Raw genomic sequence first — 22,903 nt, forward strand, 5'->3', positions numbered from 1 at the left:
TAACGTCTGTACTGGTCATTCAGTTTTGCAAACCCTTTTGTAGGTTATCAAGCAGCAGGTGCGGAGGGGGTGGAGCCACGCATTGTTTCTGCACAGGAGCTGCATACATAGAACGGTGGCAGTGCTGGCTGCAGCGCCCTGGTCCCTGTATACATCCAGCTGCCGATTTGTCTTTCAGGTGCCGCCTCATGCCCCGCGCTGTGCCCGCTGTGAATCTCTCCAGGGTGCAGTCTCTTCACCATGGCTAAGGTGGGTGCATTACACGTGTGGAACGTACCGTGTATTATAAGGCAGCGCTTCCTAATCACAGGGGGACGGCGTGTAATTAAAGCGCCGCAGCGCAGTGTGAATTCCCAGCTATAAATATCCACTTTCCATGACTGGCAGGTAAACAAGATAATTACCGCCTGCACCCCCCGCATCAGCTCCGCCAGCCGTTCCCCACACATTAGTCATACACCCAGGCAGAAAGTCACAGATCTCACTGCATAGACATGGGAAAAGATCTCTGCTGGCTGTCAGTGAATGGACACATTTACAGATCCAAAATGTACCACAGCTGAGGGTTTGCTACACTGATCCATCCTCAGTTGTGTGAACAGGATATGGTCATGAGGGGTTCTAAGCCTCATGGAAAAGTTTCCATTCACTGACAGCAAGGAGAGCTCTTAGAAACCGTACTGGGACTTGTAGTTCCTCAGGCAGCTGACATCATCTCTTCTGTGTTTTAGACCTGTTACGAGTGCACGGAGAAGAACCCGGCTCACAGCCTCTGCACCAAGTGCAACAAGTGGCTGTGCAGCACCTGCGCCGAGCAGCACCGGCACAGCAAGGCGGCCGCCGCCGCCGGGGATCATTACCTGGCGACATCTCAGAGAGGTAAGACCGGCCAGAGGGTGTTACTCACCTCTCCAGAAGCCCTCAGTGGCGCCCCCTTCCTGTCCGTTCTGTGCGGTGACATGCTGACGTTTCCCCCGTGCAGGGAGCGACGGCTCCGGAGGTCTCATCTTCTGCCCCATCCACAACCAGGAGTCACTGAAGTTATTCTGCGAGTCATGCGACGTCCTGATGTGTCGCCACTGCCTGCTCCTGGAGCACAAGGATCACAGGTAGCAGAGTTATGTCCGTGTAACCTCCTGACTGGTACAGAGGGATATATCCTGCAGATTATCACACCTCTAACCTCTAGAGATCTGCAGATCATAGCTCTGTCCTCTCTACCTCCTGACAGATACATAGTGATATATCCTGCAGATTATCACACCACTGACCTCTCTAGAGATCTGCAGATCATCGCTCTGTCCTCTCTACCTCTTGACCACTACGTAGTGATATAGTCTGCAGATTATTACACCTCTGACCTATCTAGAGATCTGCAGAACATCGCTCTGTCCTCTCTACCTCCTGACCACTACATAGTGATATATTCTGCAGATTATCACACCACTGACCTCTCTAGAGATCTGCAGATCATCACTCTGTCCTCTCTACCTCCTGACCACTACATAGTGATATATTCTGCAGAATATTACACCTATGACCTCCCCAGAGATCTGCAGATCATCGCTCTGTCCTCTCTACCTCCTGACCACTACATAGTGATATATCCTGCAGATTATTACACCTCTGACCTCTCCAGACATCTGCAGATTATCGTTCTGTCCTCTCGACCTCCTGACCAGTACATAGTGATATATTCTGCAGAATATTACACCTATGACCTCCCCAGAGATCTGCAGATCATTGCTCTGTCCCCTCTACCTCCTGACCACTACATAGTGATATATCCTGCAGATTATCACACCACTGACCTCTCTAGAGATCTGCAGATCATCACTCTGTCCTCTCTACCTCCTGACCACTACATAGTGATATATTCTGCAGAATATTACACCTATGACCTCCCCAGAGATCTGCAGATCATCGCTCTGTCCTCTCTACCTCCTGACCACTACATAGTGATATATCCTGCAGATTATTACACCTCTGACCTCCCCAGACATCTGCAGATTATCGCTCTGTCCTCTCGACCTCCTGACCATTACATAGTGATATATTCTGCAGAATATTACACCTATGACCTCCCCAGAGATCTGCAGATCATTGCTCTGTCCCCTCTACCTCCTGACCACTACATAGTGATATATCCTGCAGATTATTACACCTCTGACCTCTCCAGACATCTGCAGATTATCGCTCTGTCCTCTCGACCTCCTGACCACTACATATATTCAGCAGAATATTACACCACTGACCTCTTTAGAGATCCGCAGAACATCGCTCCGTCCTCTCTTGTGGAGGTTTCAATCTCTTTTCCCTCTGGCAGATTTCGGAGACTGGATGAGGCTCTGCAGAACCAGAGAGTTTTGTTGGAAAATGTTATAACTCAAGTAGAAGAAAAGAAAATAGTCGTCCAGGCGGCGGGGAAGCAGATCGAGGAGCGGTGAGTGCGCGCCCAGGTTCTCTCCATATGCTAGTAGGCCACGCCGGTGGAGTCCACGAGCTTGGACCTCCCGTGTCCAGCACTTTACACTGCAGACCCTTTTAGCTTTGCTGAGAGATGACCGATCCACCAGTAACCTACAGGTCAGAAGACCGAGTCTGATGGATCCGGTCCGAGATTTTAATGTTATGGCACGTCAGACAGGTTTAGAGGTGGCAACCCCAACCACAGAGCTCATGGCCCGTCTGTGCCATTGACCTGGTGTCCCAGGTGCAGAGGTCTCTAGTGCCCCTACTGTTCGACTGGTGCATGACAACGGAAAGGCTCGTCCTGCGAGGGCTCACTCCTCGGGGGTGGGCCTCAGCATATGATCATTACACAGGAATTATCACCCTGAAATAACATAGGAGATGCCGATTGGTCTTTGTTCTGTTGTACGCAGGTTGTATGAGATAAAGCACATGCAACGGAAGGTGGAGAACCAGATAAAGATGACGAAGATGGTGATAATTAATGAGCTGAACAAGAGGATGAACTCCCTGCTGGAGCAGCTGGAGGTGAGGAGGCGACGGGGTTAATTCTGCACAGAATCGGGCCGGCCCAAAAGAGGACCCGGGGGCCTGGTTCTGATGACCTAAGAAGAATGCAGCACCTAAATAAGGCTGGAATCACACATGCAGTTTTTGGTGCAGTTTTTTTTGTGGTTTCACCAATGGAAGGACATGTTCCTCCCCCTCCAGAACCTGCGTGTGTGACTGCAGCCCTATAGGACCGTGACGAGTATGTGTCGGGGTATGTCGCTGCCCCATCTGCCATGACACAGCTTCTTCTTCTTGCAGAAAATCACCAGCGAGAAGCAGCAGAAGTTTGAGCAGCAGCTGCAGTCGGTTCTCCTTCTAAACCGTCAGCTGGAACACGTACAGAACTTTGTGAACTGGGCCATGTACAGCAAGAACAGCGTGCCGTTCCTGTTCAGCAAGGAGCTGGTAAGTGAGAGGACGACAGATACGTGCAGACGTCACTGCGGCCTTAGATTGCTTCCTTCCATCGGGCCTATGATCCACAGGTGGAACCAAGCAATGCCCTGTAGACACCAGGGGTCTGTAAACCTGGAGAAGATGGCATCATTGTCTGGGCAGCAGGTGCCAACTGCTGATCACCACAATGTGGCTGCAGCACTAGGGGGGCTGGCTAGCTGTCGGCTCCGACTGAGTGGCAGCACGGCCGTCACTTTTGGTGGCCTTCACTGGGTGACAACCACTAATAGTCGCCATTACACTGCTGATCGCCATATTAGGCTACATGCACACGAACGCTGTTTCGTTGTTTCGTTTCAAAAAACGCGGACAGCACACCGTGTGCTGTCCGCATCAGTATGTCCGTTCCGTTATTACAATGGATCCGCAAAAAAAAAAAAACGGATCCGCAAAAAAAACGGATGCCATACGGAACGTCATCAGTTTTTTTGCGGATCCGCAATTTACGGACCGCAAAACACATACGGTCATGTGCATGTAGCCTTAGGCCTCATGCACACGGCCGTTGTTTGGGTCCGCATCCGAAAGGAGATTTCCAGGACCAGACTATGGATGGTTTATACGTGTGAAAGGCTATCGATATCAGATCAACACCCAGCACAGGCGCCAATCACTGACTGGCCTCTTCAGCACCACATCCATTTCACTGCTTTCCAATCACAGTGCCACACCTTTCGTAGAGGCCGTGTCTCGTATTGCAGCTCACCGCAGCTCCATTCCAGCAGTAATACCTGGCACATCCTCTACAAAAGGTGTGGCGCTGTGCCTGGAAAGCAACGAAAGGGACATGGAGCTGGAACTGTGCATCACCTTCAGTCCGCTGATCAGTGGGTGTGCCGGAAGTCAGACCTCCACCCATCTGAATGATTTCTCCTATGAACAGGCCATCCATTTGCTAGTCCGTGAAAAGTACTTAAAGGGGTTGTCTCATCTCGCCGTTACTAAGGCGATATGAGACACAGTTCCAACTACCAACTGTCCGGGAAACAGCAGAACGCTCCTGCGCTCTGCTGTTTCAGTAGCTCTCATTGCTGGGCAACACTGTTTCAGTAGCTCTCATTGCTCTGCTACACTGTTTCAGTAGCTCTCATTGCTATGCTACACTGTTTCAGTAGCTCTCATTGCTCTGCTACACTGTTTCAGTAGCTCTCATTGCTCTGCTACACTGTTTCAGTAGCTCTTATTTCTTTGCTACACTGTTTCAGTAGCTCTCATTGCTGTGCTACACTGTTTCAGTAGCTCTCATTGCTCTGCTACACTGTTTCAGTAGCTCTTATTTCTTTGCTACACTGTTTCAGTAGCTCTCATTGCTGTGCTACACTGTTTCAGTAGCTCTCATTGCTGGGCAACACTGTTTCAGTAGCTCTCATTGCTCTGCTACACTGTTTCAGTAGCTCCTATTGCTCTGCTACACTGTTTCAGTAGCTCTCATTGCTGGGCAACACTGTTTCAGTAGCTCTCATTGCTCTGCTACACTGTTTCAGTAGCTCTTATTGCTCTGCTACACTGTTTCAGTAGCTCTCATTGCTGGGATACACTGTTTCAGTAGCTCTCATTGCTCTGCTACATTGTTTCAGTAGCTCTTATTGCTCTGCTACACTGTTTCAGTAACTCTCATTGCTGGGATACACTGTTTCAGTAGCTCTCATTGCTCTGCTACACTGTTTCAGTAGTTCTCAATTGCTCTGCTACACTGTTTCAGTAGCTCTCATTGCTGGGATACACTGTTTCAGTAGCTCTCATTGCTCTGCTACACTGTTTCAGTAGTTCTCAATTGCTCTGCTACGCTGTTTCAGTAGCTCTCATTGCTCTGCTACACTGTTTCAGTAGCTCTCATTGCTCTGCTACACTGTTTCAGTAGCTCTCATGCACGGCAATGAGAGCTAATTAAACAGCAGAGCGCGGGAGTAACGGCGAGATGAGACAACCCCTTTAACGCTGGAATTGCAGATGGAGTTTGTAGACCCAAAGCATAAAACAGATCCAGCAGGAAGAAGAAGTACAAGTCCTTCCTTTACATTTCATATTCCCTTCGTATCCACTTCTGACTTTGGCTCAAAAACTGCAGCAAAAAAAAAAAAAAAATCCTAAACGAAGCTTTGGTGCTTTCGTGCAGCTCATTAAGACGTCAACCCTTCTTTCTCTGACAGATTGTTTTCCAAATGCAGCGACTTCTGGAAACGAGCTGCGGAAATGACTTTGGGCGCCCCTTGAAGATGAAATTCAGCTGGGAACCCTCTTTTTGGACCAAGCAGATCTCAAACTTAGGTAATAGACGAGTAAAGGGAGATGCATATAAAATGGCGCACCTCGTTTCCTTTTGATGAATCTCCCATTCGTTTCAGTTGGGTCATTAATTCCAGGGTGCCTCATGTCTCTGCTTCTCCTTAGGTTGTATACTGACGGACAGCGTGCACTTACCTCCTACGGAAGTCCCTACTTATGGAGCTGTAGAAGACGTGCAGTCACCTTATTACCAGCCTCATCTCCCTGCTCCCACTCCCCACCTAGCGACCGTCGGCAACTCTCAAAGCTACGCACCCACTGTCCAGTGCCCCACCCCGGTTTGCTGTGCCCACTGCCATACACTGCCATCTATTACTAAAAGCCAACCCGCCAACAGCACTGTAAGCCACCACATGAATGTTACCCATTCCACGACCATAAAGCAGCAGGTGGTGCAGCCCATCCAGTACAGCTCCAGTAAAGAGCAGAAATGCCTGTCTCGACCTCTGAGAGTCATTCAGCCATGGCTACCTCACCAGCCGGCCATAGACCACGAGAACTCGTCTTACTGGTCGGAGAACCAGCAGCAGAGAGCCGCCATCCAGCCCCCAGTGCAGAACGTGGCCCCGATATGTTCAGTGACATCGCAGGACTTTAGCCAGGTGCACACGGCCATCCCGCTGAGTACGACTACACCCTTACCGACCCCCTCTATACAGATGCAGCTGAACCCAGTGCACAGTGTCCAACAGCAGAGACACCAGAGCCAGACCACGGTGTGCCCAGCCGACAACGCCCACGAGCAGGTCATGCACCACAGTCTGGACATCATTAACCAACAGTTTGAGCTGGAGCAGATGCAGAAAGGACTTGAGCTTCTCCTCCAGAGTCAGCCATCAAATGTCCAGCTGAACCAGAGCAAGCAGCCCCAGCACGTCCAGCAAACCATCGTGGGGCAGATTAACTACATTGTGCGCCAGCCTGCGCCCCTGCCGCTGCAGAGCCAGGAGGAGGTGCCCCCGGTCAGTCTACAGCTCATGCCTATATATCCCCTGCCCATAATATATATTAATAATTAGCATGTGCAGGATGAGTGTAAAGAACATGCATGGAGAGGATAAGGAGTAGAGTACGGTATAAGGAAGCAAAGCTGCATAATATGCATAAAATATAGAAAGTGGACAGGATACTGACCAGGAAGAATTATTTCAGAAAGTTTCTCTAAAATCCGTATAAAAACAAACTAAAATCTTATTGGGAGGAAGAACTAAAATAATGTGAATGCATAAGTACCCACAGTGCACGCGCTTAGGTCCCCTGCACATGACCGCGTGCAGGCGGCACATTGACTTCAGGGTACATGCACACGTTCAGGATTCATGTGCGGGGCATCCGCACTGAAATCCGCAGGTGTTCGCAGGCAAATCTGTGCGGTCAATCCGCATCAATTGGTGCAGATTTGCATGCGGATTTGCGCATTTGGTTTTGATTTGGTGCGGTTTCGGTGCGGATTTTACTAAGTGAATGAAGAAAATCCGGTCAGGAAAAATAAAATAAATTGACATGCTGCAGATTTTAAAATCCGCACCGCAGGTCAAAATCCGTGCGGAAAAAATCCACATCGTGTGCACTGAGAATTTAAAATTCTCATAGAATAAAATGTACATAACCTACAGTGCGGATTATCCGCACGCAAATCCGCGCGGAAAATCCGCACGCAATCCTGATCGTGTGCATTTGGCCTCAAGGGGTCTGCGATCCGCAAGATGCGGCTAATGCCGTGCCTCTGCATACTGTAATATAGAGTGAAATGTATAGAGTGCACTGCACGGTATATAGTGTAATATAGAGTGGAATGTATATAGTGCACTGCATGGTATATAGTGTAATATAGAGTGGAATGTATAGAGAGCACTGCATGGTATATAGTGTAATATAGAGTGGGATGTATACAATGCACTGCATGGTATAGAGTGGGATGTATATAGTGCACTGCATGGTATATAATGTAATGCAGAGTGGAATGTATACAGTGCACCGCATGGTATATAGTGTAAAATAGAGTGGAATGTATACAGTGCACTGCATGGTATATAGTGTAATACAGAGTGGAATGTATAGAGAGCACTGCATGGTATATAGTGTAAAATAGAGTGGAATGTATATAGTGCACTGCATGGTATATAGTGTAATACAGAGTGGAATGTATACAGTGCACTGCATGGTATATAGTGTAATATAGAGTTGAATGTATATAGTGCACTGCGTGGTATATAGTGTAATATAGAGTGGAATGTATAGAGAGCACAGCACGGTATATATTGTAATATAGAGTGGAATGTATACAGTGCACTGCATGGTGTATAGTGGAATATAGAGTGGAATGTATAGAGAGCACTGCATGGTATATGGTGTAATATAGAGTGGAATGTATACAGTGCACTGCATGGTATATAGTGTAATATAGAGTGGGATGTATACAGTGCACTGCATGGTATATAGTGTAATACAGAGTGGAATGTATATAGTGCACTGCATGGTATATAATGTAATGCAGAGTGGAATGTATACAGTGCACCGCATGGTATATAGTGTAATATAGAGTGGAATGTATAGAGTGCACTGCATGGTATATAGTGTAATACAGAGTGGGATGTATATAGTGCACTGCATGGTATATAATGTAATGCAGAGTGGAATGTATACAGTGCACCGCATGGTATATAGTGTAATACAGAGTGGAATGTATATAGTGCACTGCATGTTATATAGTGTAATACAGAGTGGAATGTATAGAGAGCACTGCATGGTATATAGTGTAATATAGATGGAATGTATATAGTGCACTGCATGGTGTAAAGTGTAATATAGAGTAGGATGTATACAGTGCACTGCATGGTATATAGTGTAATACAGAGTGGGATGTATATAGTGCACTGCATGGTATATAATGTAATGCAGAGTGGAATGTATACAGTGCACCGCATGGTATATAGTGTAATACAGAGTGGAATGTATATAGTGCACTGCATGGTATATAGTGTAATATAGAGTGGAATGTATAGAGAGCACTGTATAATATATAGTGTAATATAGAGTGGAATGTATAGAGAGCACAGCACGGTATATAGTGTAATATAGAGTGGAATGTATACAGTGCACTGCATGGTGTAAAGTGTAATATAGAGTAGGATGTATACAGTGCACTGCATGGTATATAGTGTAATATAGAGTTGAATGTATAGAGAGCACTGTATGGCATATAGTGTAATATAGAGTGGAATGTATACAGTGCACTGCATGGTATATAGTGTAATATAGAGTTGAATGTATAGAGAGCACTGTATGGCATATAGTGTAATATAGAGTGGAATGTATACAGTGCACTGCATGGTATATAGTGTAATATAGAGAGCACTGTATGGTATATAGTGTAATACAGAGTGGAATGTATATAGTGCACTGCGTGGTATATAGTGTAATGCCGAGTGGAATGTATACAGTGCACTGCATGGTATATAGTGTAATATAGAGTGGAATGTATATAGTGCACTACATGGTGTATAGTGTAATACAGAGTGGAATGTATACAGTGCACTGCATAGTATATAGTGTAATATAGAGTGGAATGTATATAGTGCACTGAACTGTATATAGTGTAATATAAAGTGGAATGTATAGAGTGCACTGCATGGTGTATAGTGTAATATAGAGAGCAATGTATAGAGAGCGCAGCACGGTATATAGTGTAATATAGAGTGGAATGTATACAGTGCACTGCATGGTATATAATATAATATAGAGTGGAATGTATACAGTGCATTGCATGGTATATAGTTGAATGTATACAGTGCACTGCATGGTGTATACTGTAATATAGAATGGAATGTATAGAGAGCACAGCACGGTATATAGTGTAATACAGAGTGGAATGTATATAGTGCACAGCACGGTATATAGTGTAATACAGAGTTGAATGTATATAGTGCACTGCATGGTGTATAGTGTAATACAGAGTGGAATGTATACAGTGCACTGCATGGTATATAGTGTAATACAGAGTTAAATGTATATAGTGCACTGCATGGTATATAGTGTAATATAGAGTGGAATGTATACAGTGCACTGCATGGTATATAGTGTAATACAGAGTGGAATGTATATAGTGCACTGCATGGTATATAATGTAATACACAGTGGAATGTATCCAGTGCACTGCATGGTATATAGTGTAATATAGAGTGGAATGTATATAGTGCACTGCACGGTATATAGTGCAATATAGAGTGGAATGTATATAGTGCACTGCACTGTATATAGTGTAATATACAGTGGAATGTATATAGTGCACTGCACTGTATATAGTGTAATATAGAGTGGAATGTATATAGTGCACTGCATGGTATATAGTGTAATATAGAGTGGAATGTATACAGTGAACTGCATGGTGTATTTAGTGTAATATAAAGTGGAATGTATATAGTGCACTGCACGTTATATAGTGTAATATAGAGTGGAATGTATATAGTGCACTGCATAGTATATAGTGTAATACAGAGTGGAATGTATATAGTGCACTGAACTGTATATAGTGGAATATAGAGTGGAATTTATATAGCGCACTGCACGGTATATAGTGTATTATAGAGTGGAATGTATATAGTGCACTGCATGGTATATAGTGTAATATAAAGTGGAATGTATACAGTGCACTGCATGGTATATAGTGTAATATAGAGTGGAATGTATATAGTGCACTGCACGGTATATAGTATAATACAGAGAGGAATGTATACCGTGCACTGCATTGTATATAGTGTAATATAGAGTGGAATGTATATAGTACACAGCATGGTATATAGTTTAATACAGAGTGGAATGTATACAGTGCACTGCATGGTATATAGTGTAATATAGAGTGGAATGTATATAGTGCACTGCATGGTATATAGTGTAATACAGAGTGGAATGTATAGAGAGCACTGCATGGTATATAGTGTAAAATAGAGTGGAATGTATATAGTGCACTGCATGGTATATAGTGTAATACAGAGTGGAATGTATACAGTGCACAGCATGGTATATAGTGTAATATAGAGTTGAATGTATATAGTGCACTGCGTGGTATATAGTGTAATATAGAGTGGAATGTATAGAGAGCACAGCACAGTATATAGTGTAATATAGAGTGGAATGTATACAGTGCACTGCATGGTGTATAGTGGAATATAGAGTGGAATGTATAGAGAGCACTGCATGGTATATGGTGTAATATAGAGTGGAATGTATACAGTGCACTGCATGGTATATAGTGTAATATAGAGTGGGATGTATACAGTGCACTGCATGGTATATAGTGTAATACAGAGTGGAATGTATATAGTGCACTGCATGGTATATAATGTAATGCCGAGTGGAATGTATACAGTGCACTGCATGGTATATAGTGTAATATAGAGTGGAATGTATAGAGAGCACTGTATAATATATAGTGTAATATAGAGTGGAATGTATAGAGAGCACAGCACGGTATATAGTGTAATATAGAGTGGAATGTATACAGTGCACCGCATGGTATATAGTGTAATATAGAGTTGAATGTATAGAGAGCACTGTATGGCATATAGTGTAATATAGAGTGGAATGTATACAGTGCACTGCATGGTATATAGTGTAATATAGAGAGCACTGTATGGTATATAGTGTAATACAGAGTGGAATGTATATAGTGCACTGCGTGGTATATAGTGTAATGCCGAGTGGAATGTATACAGTGCACTGCATGGTATATAGTGGAATATAGAGTGGAATGTATATAGTGCACTACATGGTGTATAGTGTAATACAGAGTGGAATGTATACAGTGCACTGCATAGTATATAGTGTAATATAGAGTGGAATGTATATAGTGCACTGAACTGTATATAGTGTAATATAAAGTGGAATGTATATAGTGCACTGCATGGTGTATAGTGTAATATAGAGAGCAATGTATAGAGAGCGCAGCACGGTATATAGTGTAATATAGAGTGGAATGTATACAGTGCACTGCATGGTATATAATATAATATAGAGTGGAATGTATACAGTGCATTGCATGGTATATAGTTGAATGTATACAGTGCACTGCATGGTGTATACTGTAATATAGAATGGAATGTATAGAGAGCACAGCACGGTATATAGTGTAATACAGAGTGGAATGTATATAGTGCACAGCACGGTATATAGTGTAATACAGAGTTGAATGTATATAGTGCACTGCATGGTGTATAGTGTAATACAGAGTGGAATGTATACAGTGCACTGCATGGTATATAGTGTAATACAGAGTTGAATGTATATAGTGCACTGTATGGTATATAATGTAATACACAGTGGAATGTATCCAGTGCACTGCATGGTATATAGTGTAATATAGAGTGGAATGTATATAGTGCACTGCACGGTATATAGTGCAATATAGAGTGGAATGTATATAGTGCACTGCACTGTATATAGTGTAATATACAGTGGGATTTATATAGTGCACTGCACTGTATATAGTGTAATGTAGAGTGGAATGTATATAGTGCACTGCATGGTATATAGTGTAATATAGAGTGGAATGTATACAGTGAACTGCATGGTGTATTTAGTGTAATATAAAGTGGAATGTATATAGTGCACTGCACGTTATATAGTGTAATATAGAGTGGAATGTATATAGTGCACTGCATAGTATATAGTGTAATACAGAGTGGAATGTATATAGTGCACTGAACTGTATATAGTGTAATATAGAGTGGAATTTATATAGCGCACTGCACGGTATATAGTGTATTATAGAGTGGAATGTATATAGTGCACTGCATGGTATATAGTGTAATATAAAGTGGAATGTATACAGTGCACTGCATGGTATATAGTGTAATATAGAGTGGAATGTATATAGTGCACTGCACGGTATATAGTATAATACAGAGAGGAATGTATACCGTGCACTGCATTGTATATAGTGTAATATAGAGTGGAATGTATATAGTACACAGCATGGTATATAGTTTAATACAGAGTGGAATGTATACAGTGCACTGCATGGTATATAGTGTAATATAGAGTGGAATGTATATAGTGCACTGCATGGTATATAGTGTAATACAGAGTGGAATGTATAGAGAGCACTGCATGGTATATAGTGTAAAATAGAGTGGAATGTATATAGTGCACTGCATGGTATATAGTGTAATACAGAGTGGAATGTATACAGTGCACTGCATGGTATATAGTGTAATATAGAGTTGAATGTATATAGTGCACTGCATGGTATATAGTGTAATATAGAGTGGAATGTATAGAGAGCACAGCACAGTATATAGTGTAATATAGAGTGGAATGTATACAGTGCACTGCATGGTGTATAGTGGAATATAGAGTGGAATGTATAGAGAGCACTGCATGGTATATGGTGTAATATAGAGTGGAATGTATACAGTGCACTGCATGGTATATAGTGTAATATAGAGTGGGATGTATACAGTGCACTGCATGGTATATAGTGTAATACAGAGAGGAATGTATATAGTGCACTGCATGGTATATAATGTAATGCAGAGTGGAATGTATACAGTGCACCGCATGGTATATAGTGTAATATAGAGTGGAATGTATACAGTGCACTGCATGGTATATAGTGTAATACAGAGTGGGATGTATATAGTGCACTGCATGGTATATAATGTAATGCAGAGTGGAATGTATACAGTGCACCGCATGGTATATAGTGTAATACAGAGTGGAATGTATAGAGAGCACTGCATGGTATATAGTGTAATGCCGAGTGGAATGTATACAGTGCACTGCATGGTATATAGTGTAATATAGAGTGGAATGTATAGAGAGCACTGTATAATATATAGTGTAATATAGAGTGGAATGTATAGAGAGCACAGCACGGTATATAGTGTAATATAGAGTGGAATGTATACAGTGCACTGCATGGTGTAAAGTGTAATATAGAGTAGGATGTATACAGTGCACTGCATGGTATATAGTGTAATACAGAGTGGAATGTATACAGTGCACCGCATGGTATATAGTGTAATATAGAGTTGAATGTATAGAGAGCACTGTATGGCATATAGTGTAATATAGAGTGGAATGTATACAGTGCACTGCATGGTATATAGTGTAATATAGAGAGCACTGTATGGTATATAGTGTAATACAGAGTGGAATGTATATAGTGCACTGCGTGGTATATAGTGTAATGCCGAGTGGAATGTATACAGTGCACTGCATGGTATATAGTGTAATATAGAGTGGAATGTATATAGTGCACTACATGGTGTATAGTGTAATACAGAGTGGAATGTATACAGTGCACTGCATAGTATATAGTGTAATATAGAGTGGAATGTATATAGTGCACTGAACTGTATATAGTGTAATATAAAGTGGAATGTATATAGTGCACTGCATGGTGTATAGTGTAATATAGAGAGGAATGTATAGAGAGCGCAGCACGGTATATAGTGTAATATAGAGTGGAATGTATACAGTGCACTGCATGGTATATAATATAATATAGAGTGGAATGTATACAGTGCATTGCATGGTATATAGTTGAATGTATACAGTGCACTGCATGGTGTATACTGTAATATAGAATGGAATGTATAGAGAGCACAGCACGGTATATAGTGTAATACAGAGTGGAATGTATATAGTGCACAGCACGGTATATAGTGTAATACAGAGTTGAATGTATATAGTGCACTGCATGGTGTATAGTGTAATACAGAGTGGAATGTATACAGTGCACTGCATGGTATATAATGTAATACACAGTGGAATGTATCCAGTGCACTGCATGGTATATAGTGTAATATAGAGTGGAATGTATATAGTGCACTGCACGGTATATAGTGCAATATAGAGTGGAATGTATATAGTGCACTGCACTGTATATAGTGTAATATACAGTGGAATTTATATAGTGCACTGCACTGTATATAGTGTAATATAGAGTGGAATGTATATAGTGCACTGCATGGTATATAGTGTAATATAGAGTGGAATGTATAGAGAGCACAGCACAGTATATAGTGTAATATAGAGTGGAATGTATACAGTGCACTGCATGGTGTATAGTGGAATATAGAGTGGAATGTATAGAGAGCACTGCATGGTAAATGGTGTAATATAGAGTGGAATGTATACAGTGCACTGCATGGTATATAGTGTAATATAGAGTGGGATGTATACAGTGCACTGCATGGTATATAGTGTAATACAGAGTGGAATGTATATAGTGCACTGCATGGTATATAATGTAATGCAGAGTGGAATGTATACAGTGCACCGCATGGTATATAGTGTAATATAGAGTGGAATGTATAGAGTGCACTGCATGGTATATAGTGTAATACAGAGTGGGATGTATATAGTGCACTGCATGGTATATAATGTAATGCAGAGTGGAATGTATACAGTGCACCGCATGGTATATAGTGTAATACAGAGTGGAATGTATAGAGAGCACTGCATGGTATATAGTGTAATGCCGAGTGGAATGTATACAGTGCACTGCATGGTATATAGTGTAATATAGAGTGGAATGTATAGAGAGCACTGTATAATATATAGTGTAATATAGAGTGGAATGTATAGAGAGCACAGCACGGTATATAGTGTAATATAGAGTGGAATGTATACAGTGCACTGCATGGTGTAAAGTGTAATATAGAGTAGGATGTATACAGTGCACCGCATGGTATATAGTGTAATATAGAGTTGAATGTATAGAGAGCACTGTATGGCATATAGTGTAATATAGAGTGGAATGTATACAGTGCACTGCATGGTATATAGTGTAATATAGAGAGCACTGTATGGTATATAGTGTAATACAGAGTGGAATGTATATAGTGCACTGCGTGGTATATAGTGTAATGCCGAGTGGAATGTATACAGTGCACTGCATGGTATATAGTGTAATATAGAGTGGAATGTATATAGTGCACTACATGGTGTATAGTGTAATACAGAGTGGAATGTATACAGTGCACTGCATAGTATATAGTGTAATATAGAGTGGAATGTATATAGTGCACTGAACTGTATATAGTGTAATATAAAGTGGAATGTATATAGTGCACTGCATGGTGTATAGTGTAATATAGAGAGCAATGTATAGAGAGCGCAGCACGGTATATAGTGTAATATAGAGTGGAATGTATACAGTGCACTGCATGGTATATAATATAATATAGAGTGGAATGTATACAGTGCATTGCATGGTATATAGTTGAATGTATACAGTGCACTGCATGGTGTATACTGTAATATAGAATGGAATGTATAGAGAGCACAGCACGGCTATATAGTGTAATACAGAGTGGAATGTATATAGTGCACAGCACGGTATATAGTGTAATACAGAGTTGAATGTATATAGTGCACTGCATGGTGTATAGTGTAATACAGAGTGGAATGTATACAGTGCACTGCATGGTATATAGTGTAATACAGAGTTGAATGTATATAGTGCACTGCATGGTATATAATGTAAAACACACTGGAATGTATCCAGTGCACTGCATGGTATATAGTGTAATATAGAGTGGAATGTATATAGTGCACTGCACGGTATATAGTGCAATATAGAGTGGAATGTATATAGTGCACTGCACTGTATATAGTGTAATATACAGTGGAATTTATATAGTGCACTGCACTGTATATAGTGTAATATAGAGTGGAATGTATATAGTGCACTGCATGGTATATAGTGTAATATAGAGTGGAATGTATAGAGAGCACAGCACAGTATATAGTGTAATATAGAGTGGAATGTATACAGTGCACTGCATGGTGTATAGTGGAATATAGAGTGGAATGTATAGAGAGCACTGCATGGTAAATGGTGTAATATAGAGTGGAATGTATACAGTGCACTGCATGGTATATAGTGTAATATAGAGTGGGATGTATACAGTGCACTGCATGGTATATAGTGTAATACAGAGTGGAATGTATATAGTGCACTGCATGGTATATAATGTAATGCAGAGTGGAATGTATACAGTGCACCGCATGGTATATAGTGTAATATAGAGTGGAATGTATAGAGTGCACTTCATGGTATATAGTGTAATACAGAGTGGGATGTATATAGTGCACTGCATGGTATATAATGTAATGCAGAGTGGAATGTATACAGTGCACCGCATGGTATATAGTGTAATACAGAGTGGAATGTATAGAGAGCACTGCATGGTATATAGTGTAATGCCGAGTGGAATGTATACAGTGCACTGCATGGTATATAGTGTAATATAGAGTGGAATGTATAGAGAGCACTGTATAATATATAGTGTAATATAGAGTGGAATGTATAGAGAGCACAGCACGGTATATAGTGTAATATAGAGTGGAATGTATACAGTGCACTGCATGGTGTAAAGTGTAATATAGAGTAGGATGTATACAGTGCACCGCATGGTATATAGTGTAATATAGAGTTGAATGTATAGAGAGCACTGTATGGCATATAGTGTAATATAGAGTGGAATGTATACAGTGCACTGCATGGTATATAGTGTAATATAGAGAGCACTGTATGGTATATAGTGTAATACAGAGTGGAATGTATATAGTGCACTGCGTGGTATATAGTGTAATGCCGAGTGGAATGTATACAGTGCACTGCATGGTATATAGTGTAATATAGAGTGGAATGTATATAGTGCACTACATGGTGTATAGTGTAATACAGAGTGGAATGTATACAGTGCACTGCATAGTATATAGTGTAATATAGAGTGGAATGTATATAGTGCACTGAACTGTATATAGTGTAATATAAAGTGGAATGTATATAGTGCACTGCATGGTGTATAGTGTAATATAGAGAGCAATGTATAGAGAGCGCAGCACGGTATATAGTGTAATATAGAGTGGAATGTATACAGTGCACTGCATGGTATATAATATAATATAGAGTGGAATGTATACAGTGCATTGCATGGTATATAGTTGAATGTATACAGTGCACTGCATGGTGTATACTGTAATATAGAATGGAATGTATAGAGAGCACAGCACTCTATATAGTGTAATACAGAGTGGAATGTATATAGTGCACAGCACGGTATATAGTGTAATACAGAGTTGAATGTATATAGTGCACTGCATGGTGTATAGTGTAATACAGAGTGGAATGTATACAGTGCACTGCATGGTATATAGTGTAATACAGAGTTGAATGTATATAGTGCACTGCATGGTATATAATGTAAAACACACTGGAATGTATCCAGTGCACTGCATGGTATATAGTGTAATATAGAGTGGAATGTATATAGTGCACTGCACGGTATATAGTGCAATATAGAGTGGAATGTATATAGTGCACTGCACTGTATATAGTGTAATATACAGTGGAATTTATATAGTGCACTGCACTGTATATAGTATAATGTAGAGTGGAATGTATATAGTGCACTGCATGGTATATAGTGTAATATAGAGTGGAATGTATACAGTGAACTGCATGGTGTATTTAGTGTAATATAAAGTGGAATGTATATAGTGCACTGCACGTTATATAGTGTAATATAGAGTGGAATGTATATAGTGCACTGCATAGTATATAGTGTAATACAGAGTGGAATGTATATAGTGCACTGAACTGTATATAGTGTAATATAGAGTGGAATTTATATAGCGCACTGCACGGTATATAGTGTATTATAGAGTGGAATGTATATAGTGCACTGCATGGTATATAGTGTAATATAAAGTGGAATGTATACAGTGCACTGCATGGTATATAGTGTAATATAGAGTGGAATGTATATAGTGCACTGCACGGTATATAGTATAATACAGAGAGGAATGTATACCGTGCACTGCATTGTATATAGTGTAATATAGAGTGGAATGTATATAGTACACAGCATGGTATATAGTTTAATACAGAGTGGAATGTATACAGTGCACTGCATGGTATATAGTGTAATATAGAGCGAATGTATATAGTGCACTGCATGGTATATAGTGTAATACAGAGTGGAATGTATAGAGAGCACTGCATGGTATATAGTGTAAAATAGAGTGGAATGTATATAGTGCACTGCATGGTATATAGTGTAATACAGAGTGGAATGTATACAGTACACTGCATGGTATATAGTGTAATATAGAGTTGAATGTATATAGTGCACTGCGTGGTATATAGTGTAATATAGAGTGGAATGTATAGAGAGCACAGCACAGTATATAGTGTAATATAGAGTGGAATGTATACAGTGCACTGCATGGTGTATAGTGGAATGTATAGAGAGCACTGCATGGTATATGGTGTAATATAGAGTGGAATGTATACAGTGCACTGCATGGTATATAGTGTAATATAGAGTGGGATGTATACAGTGCACTGCATGGTATATAGTGTAATACAGAGTGGAATGTATATAGTGCACTGCATGGTATATAATGTAATGCAGAGTGGAATGTATACAGTGCACCGCATGGTATATAGTGTAATATAGAGTGGAATGTATACAGTGCACTGCATGGTATATAGTGTAATACAGAGTGGGATGTATATAGTGCACTGCATGGTATATAATGTAATGCAGAGTGGAATGTATACAGTGCACCACATGGTATATAGTGTAATACAGAGTGGAATGTATAGAGAGCACTGCATGGTATATAGTGTAATGCCGAGTGGAATGTATACAGTGCACTGCATGGTATATAGTGTAATATAGAGTGGAATGTATAGAGAGCACTGTATAATATATAGTGTAATATAGAGTGGAATGTATAGAGAGCACAGCACGGTATATAGTGTAATATAGAGTGGAATGTATACAGTGCACTGCATGGTGTAAAGTGTAATACAGAGTGGAATGTATACAGTGCACCGCATGGTATATAGTGTAATATAGAGTTGAATGTATAGAGAGCACTGTATGGCATATAGTGTAATATAGAGTGGAATGTATACAGTGCACTGCATGGTATATAGTGTAATATAGAGAGCACTGTATGGTATATAGTGTAATACAGAGTGGAATGTATATAGTGCACTGCGTGGTATATAGTGTAATGCCGAGTGGAATGTATACAGTGCACTGCATGGTATATAGTGTAATATAGAGTGGAATGTATATAGTGCACTACATGGTGTATAGTGTAATACAGAGTGGAATGTATACAGTGCACTGCATAGTATATAGTGTAATATAGAGTGGAATGTATATAGTGCACTGAACTGTATATAGTGTAATATAAAGTGGAATGTATATAGTGCACTGCATGGTGTATAGTGTAATATAGAGAGCAATGTATAGAGAGCGCAGCACGGTATATAGTGTAATATAGAGTGGAATGTATACAGTGCACTGCATGGTATATAATATAATATAGAGTGGAATGTATACAGTGCATTGCATGGTATATAGTTGAATGTATACAGTGCACTGCATGGGGTATACTGTAATATAGAATGGAATGTATAGAGAGCACAGCACGGTATATAGTGTAATACAGAGTGGAATGTATATAGTGCACAGCACGGTATATAGTGTAATACAGAGTTGAATGTATATAGTGCACTGCATGGTGTATAGTGTAATACAGAGTGGAATGTATACAGTGCACTGCATGGTATATAGTGTAATACAGAGTTGAATGTATATAGTGCACTGCATGGTATATAATGTAATACACAGTGGAATGTATCCAGTGCACTGCATGGTATATAGTGTAATATAGAGTGGAATGTATATAGTGCACTGCACGGTATATAGTGCAATATAGAGTGGAATGTATATAGTGCACTGCACTGTATATAGTGTAATATACAGTGGAATTTATATAGTGCACTGCACTGTATATAGTGTAATGTAGAGTGGAATGTATATAGTGCACTGCATGGTATATAGTGTAATATAGAGTGGAATGTATACAGTGAACTGCATGGTGTATTAAGTGTAATATAAAGTGGAATGTATATAGTGCACTGCACGTTATATAGTGTAATATAGAGTGGAATGTATATAGTGCACTGCATAGTATATAGTGTAATACAGAGTGGAATGTATATAGTGCACTGCGTGGTATATAGTGTAATATAGAGTGGAATGTATAGAGAGCACAGCACAGTATATAGTGTAATATAGAGTGGAATGTATACAGTGCACTGCATGGTGTATAGTGGAATATAGAGTGGAATGTATAGAGAGCACTGCATGGTATATGGTGTAATATAGAGTGGAATGCATACAGTGCACTGCATGGTATATAGTGTAATATAGAGTGGGATGTATACAGTGCACTGCATGGTATATAGTGTAATACAGAGTGGAATGTATATAGTGCACTGCATGGTATATAATGTAATGCAGAGTGGAATGTATACAGTGCACCGCATGGTATATAGTGTAATATAGAGTGGAATGTATACAGTGCACTGCATGGTATATAGTGTAATATAGAGTGGAATGTATATAGTGCACTGCACGGTATATAGTGCAATATAGAGTGGAATGTATATAGTGCACTGCACTGTATATAGTGTAATATACAGTGGAATTTATATAGTGCACTGCACTGTATATAGTGTAATGTAGAGTGGAATGTATATAGTGCACTGCATGGTATATAGTGTAATATAGAGTGGAATGTATACAGTGAACTGCATGGTGTATTTAGTGTAATATAAAGTGGAATGTATATAGTGCACTGCACGTTATATAGTGTAATATAGAGTGGAATGTATATAGTGCACTGCATAGTATATAGTGTAATACAGAGTGGAATGTATATAGTGCACTGCGTGGTATATAGTGTAATATAGAGTGGAATGTATAGAGAGCACAGCACAGTATATAGTGTAATATAGAGTGGAATGTATACAGTGCACTGCATGGTGTATAGTGGAATATAGAGTGGAATGTATAGAGAGCACTGCATGGTATATGGTGTAATATAGAGTGGAATGTATACAGTGCACTGCATGGTATATAGTGTAATATAGAGTGGGATGTATACAGTGCACTGCATGGTATATAGTGTAATACAGAGTGGAATGTATATAGTGCACTGCATGGTATATAATGTAATGCAGAGTGGAATGTATACAGTGCACCGCATGGTATATAGTGTAATATAGAGTGGAATGTATACAGTGCACTGCATGGTATATAGTGTAATACAGAGTGGGATGTATATAGTGCACTGCATGGTATATAATGTAATGCAGAGTGGAATGTATACAGTGCACCGCATGGTATATAGTGTAATACAGAGTGGAATGTATAGAGAGCACTGCATGGTATATAGTGTAATGCCGAGTAGAATGTATACAGTGCACTGCATGGTATATAGTGTAATATAGAGTGGAATGTATAGAGAGCACTGTATAATATATAGTGTAATATAGAGTGGAATGTATAGAGAGCACAGCACGGTATATAGTGTAATATAGAGTGGAATGTATACAGTGCACTGCATGGTGTAAAGTGTAATATAGAGTAGGATGTATACAGTGCACTGCATGGTATATAGTGTAATACAGAGTGGAATGTATACAGTGCACCGCATGGTATATAGTGTAATATAGAGTTGAATGTATAGAGAGCACTGTATGGCATATAGTGTAATATAGAGTGGAATGTATACAGTGCACTGCATGGTATATAGTGTAATATAGAGAGCACTGTATGGTATATAGTGTAATACAGAGTGGAATGTATATAGTGCACTGCGTGGTATATAGTGTAATGCCGAGTGGAATGTATACAGTGCACTGCATGGTATATAGTGTAATATAGAGTGGAATGTATATAGTGCACTACATGGTGTATAGTGTAATACAGAGTGGAATGTATACAGTGCACTGCATAGTATATAGTGTAATATAGAGTGGAATGTATATAGTGCACTGAACTGTATATAGTGTAATATAAAGTGGAATGTATATAGTGCACTGCATGGTGTATAGTGTAATATAGAGAGCAATGTATAGAGAGCGCAGCACGGTATATAGTGTAATATAGAGTGGAATGTATACAGTGCACTGCATGGTATATAATATAATATAGAGTGGAATGTATACAGTGCATTGCATGGTATATAGTTGAATGTATACAGTGCACTGCATGGTGTATACTGTAATATAGAATGGAATGTATAGAGAGCA

General features: G+C 40.3%; 1 protein-coding gene across 1 annotated transcript in view; it reads left to right on the top strand.

Annotated features, from left to right (window-relative positions):
• Positions 1-240: 240 nt before the first annotated feature.
• TRIM66 (tripartite motif containing 66) overlaps positions 241-22,903 on the top strand; it is a 49,102-nt gene continuing 26,439 nt past the window's right edge. The window contains exons 1-8 of the mRNA XM_040410383.1: positions 241-249; positions 732-888; positions 983-1,109; positions 2,327-2,443; positions 2,886-3,000; positions 3,283-3,429; positions 5,631-5,748; positions 5,872-6,728. Of these exons, the coding sequence (XP_040266317.1) occupies positions 241-249; positions 732-888; positions 983-1,109; positions 2,327-2,443; positions 2,886-3,000; positions 3,283-3,429; positions 5,631-5,748; positions 5,872-6,728 (1,647 nt within the window). The remainder of the gene's footprint in view (positions 250-731; positions 889-982; positions 1,110-2,326; positions 2,444-2,885; positions 3,001-3,282; positions 3,430-5,630; positions 5,749-5,871; positions 6,729-22,903) is intronic.

Source organism: Bufo bufo, chromosome 10 (assembly GCF_905171765.1).
Source record: "Bufo bufo chromosome 10, aBufBuf1.1, whole genome shotgun sequence".
Lineage (NCBI taxonomy): Eukaryota > Metazoa > Chordata > Amphibia > Anura > Bufonidae > Bufo > Bufo bufo.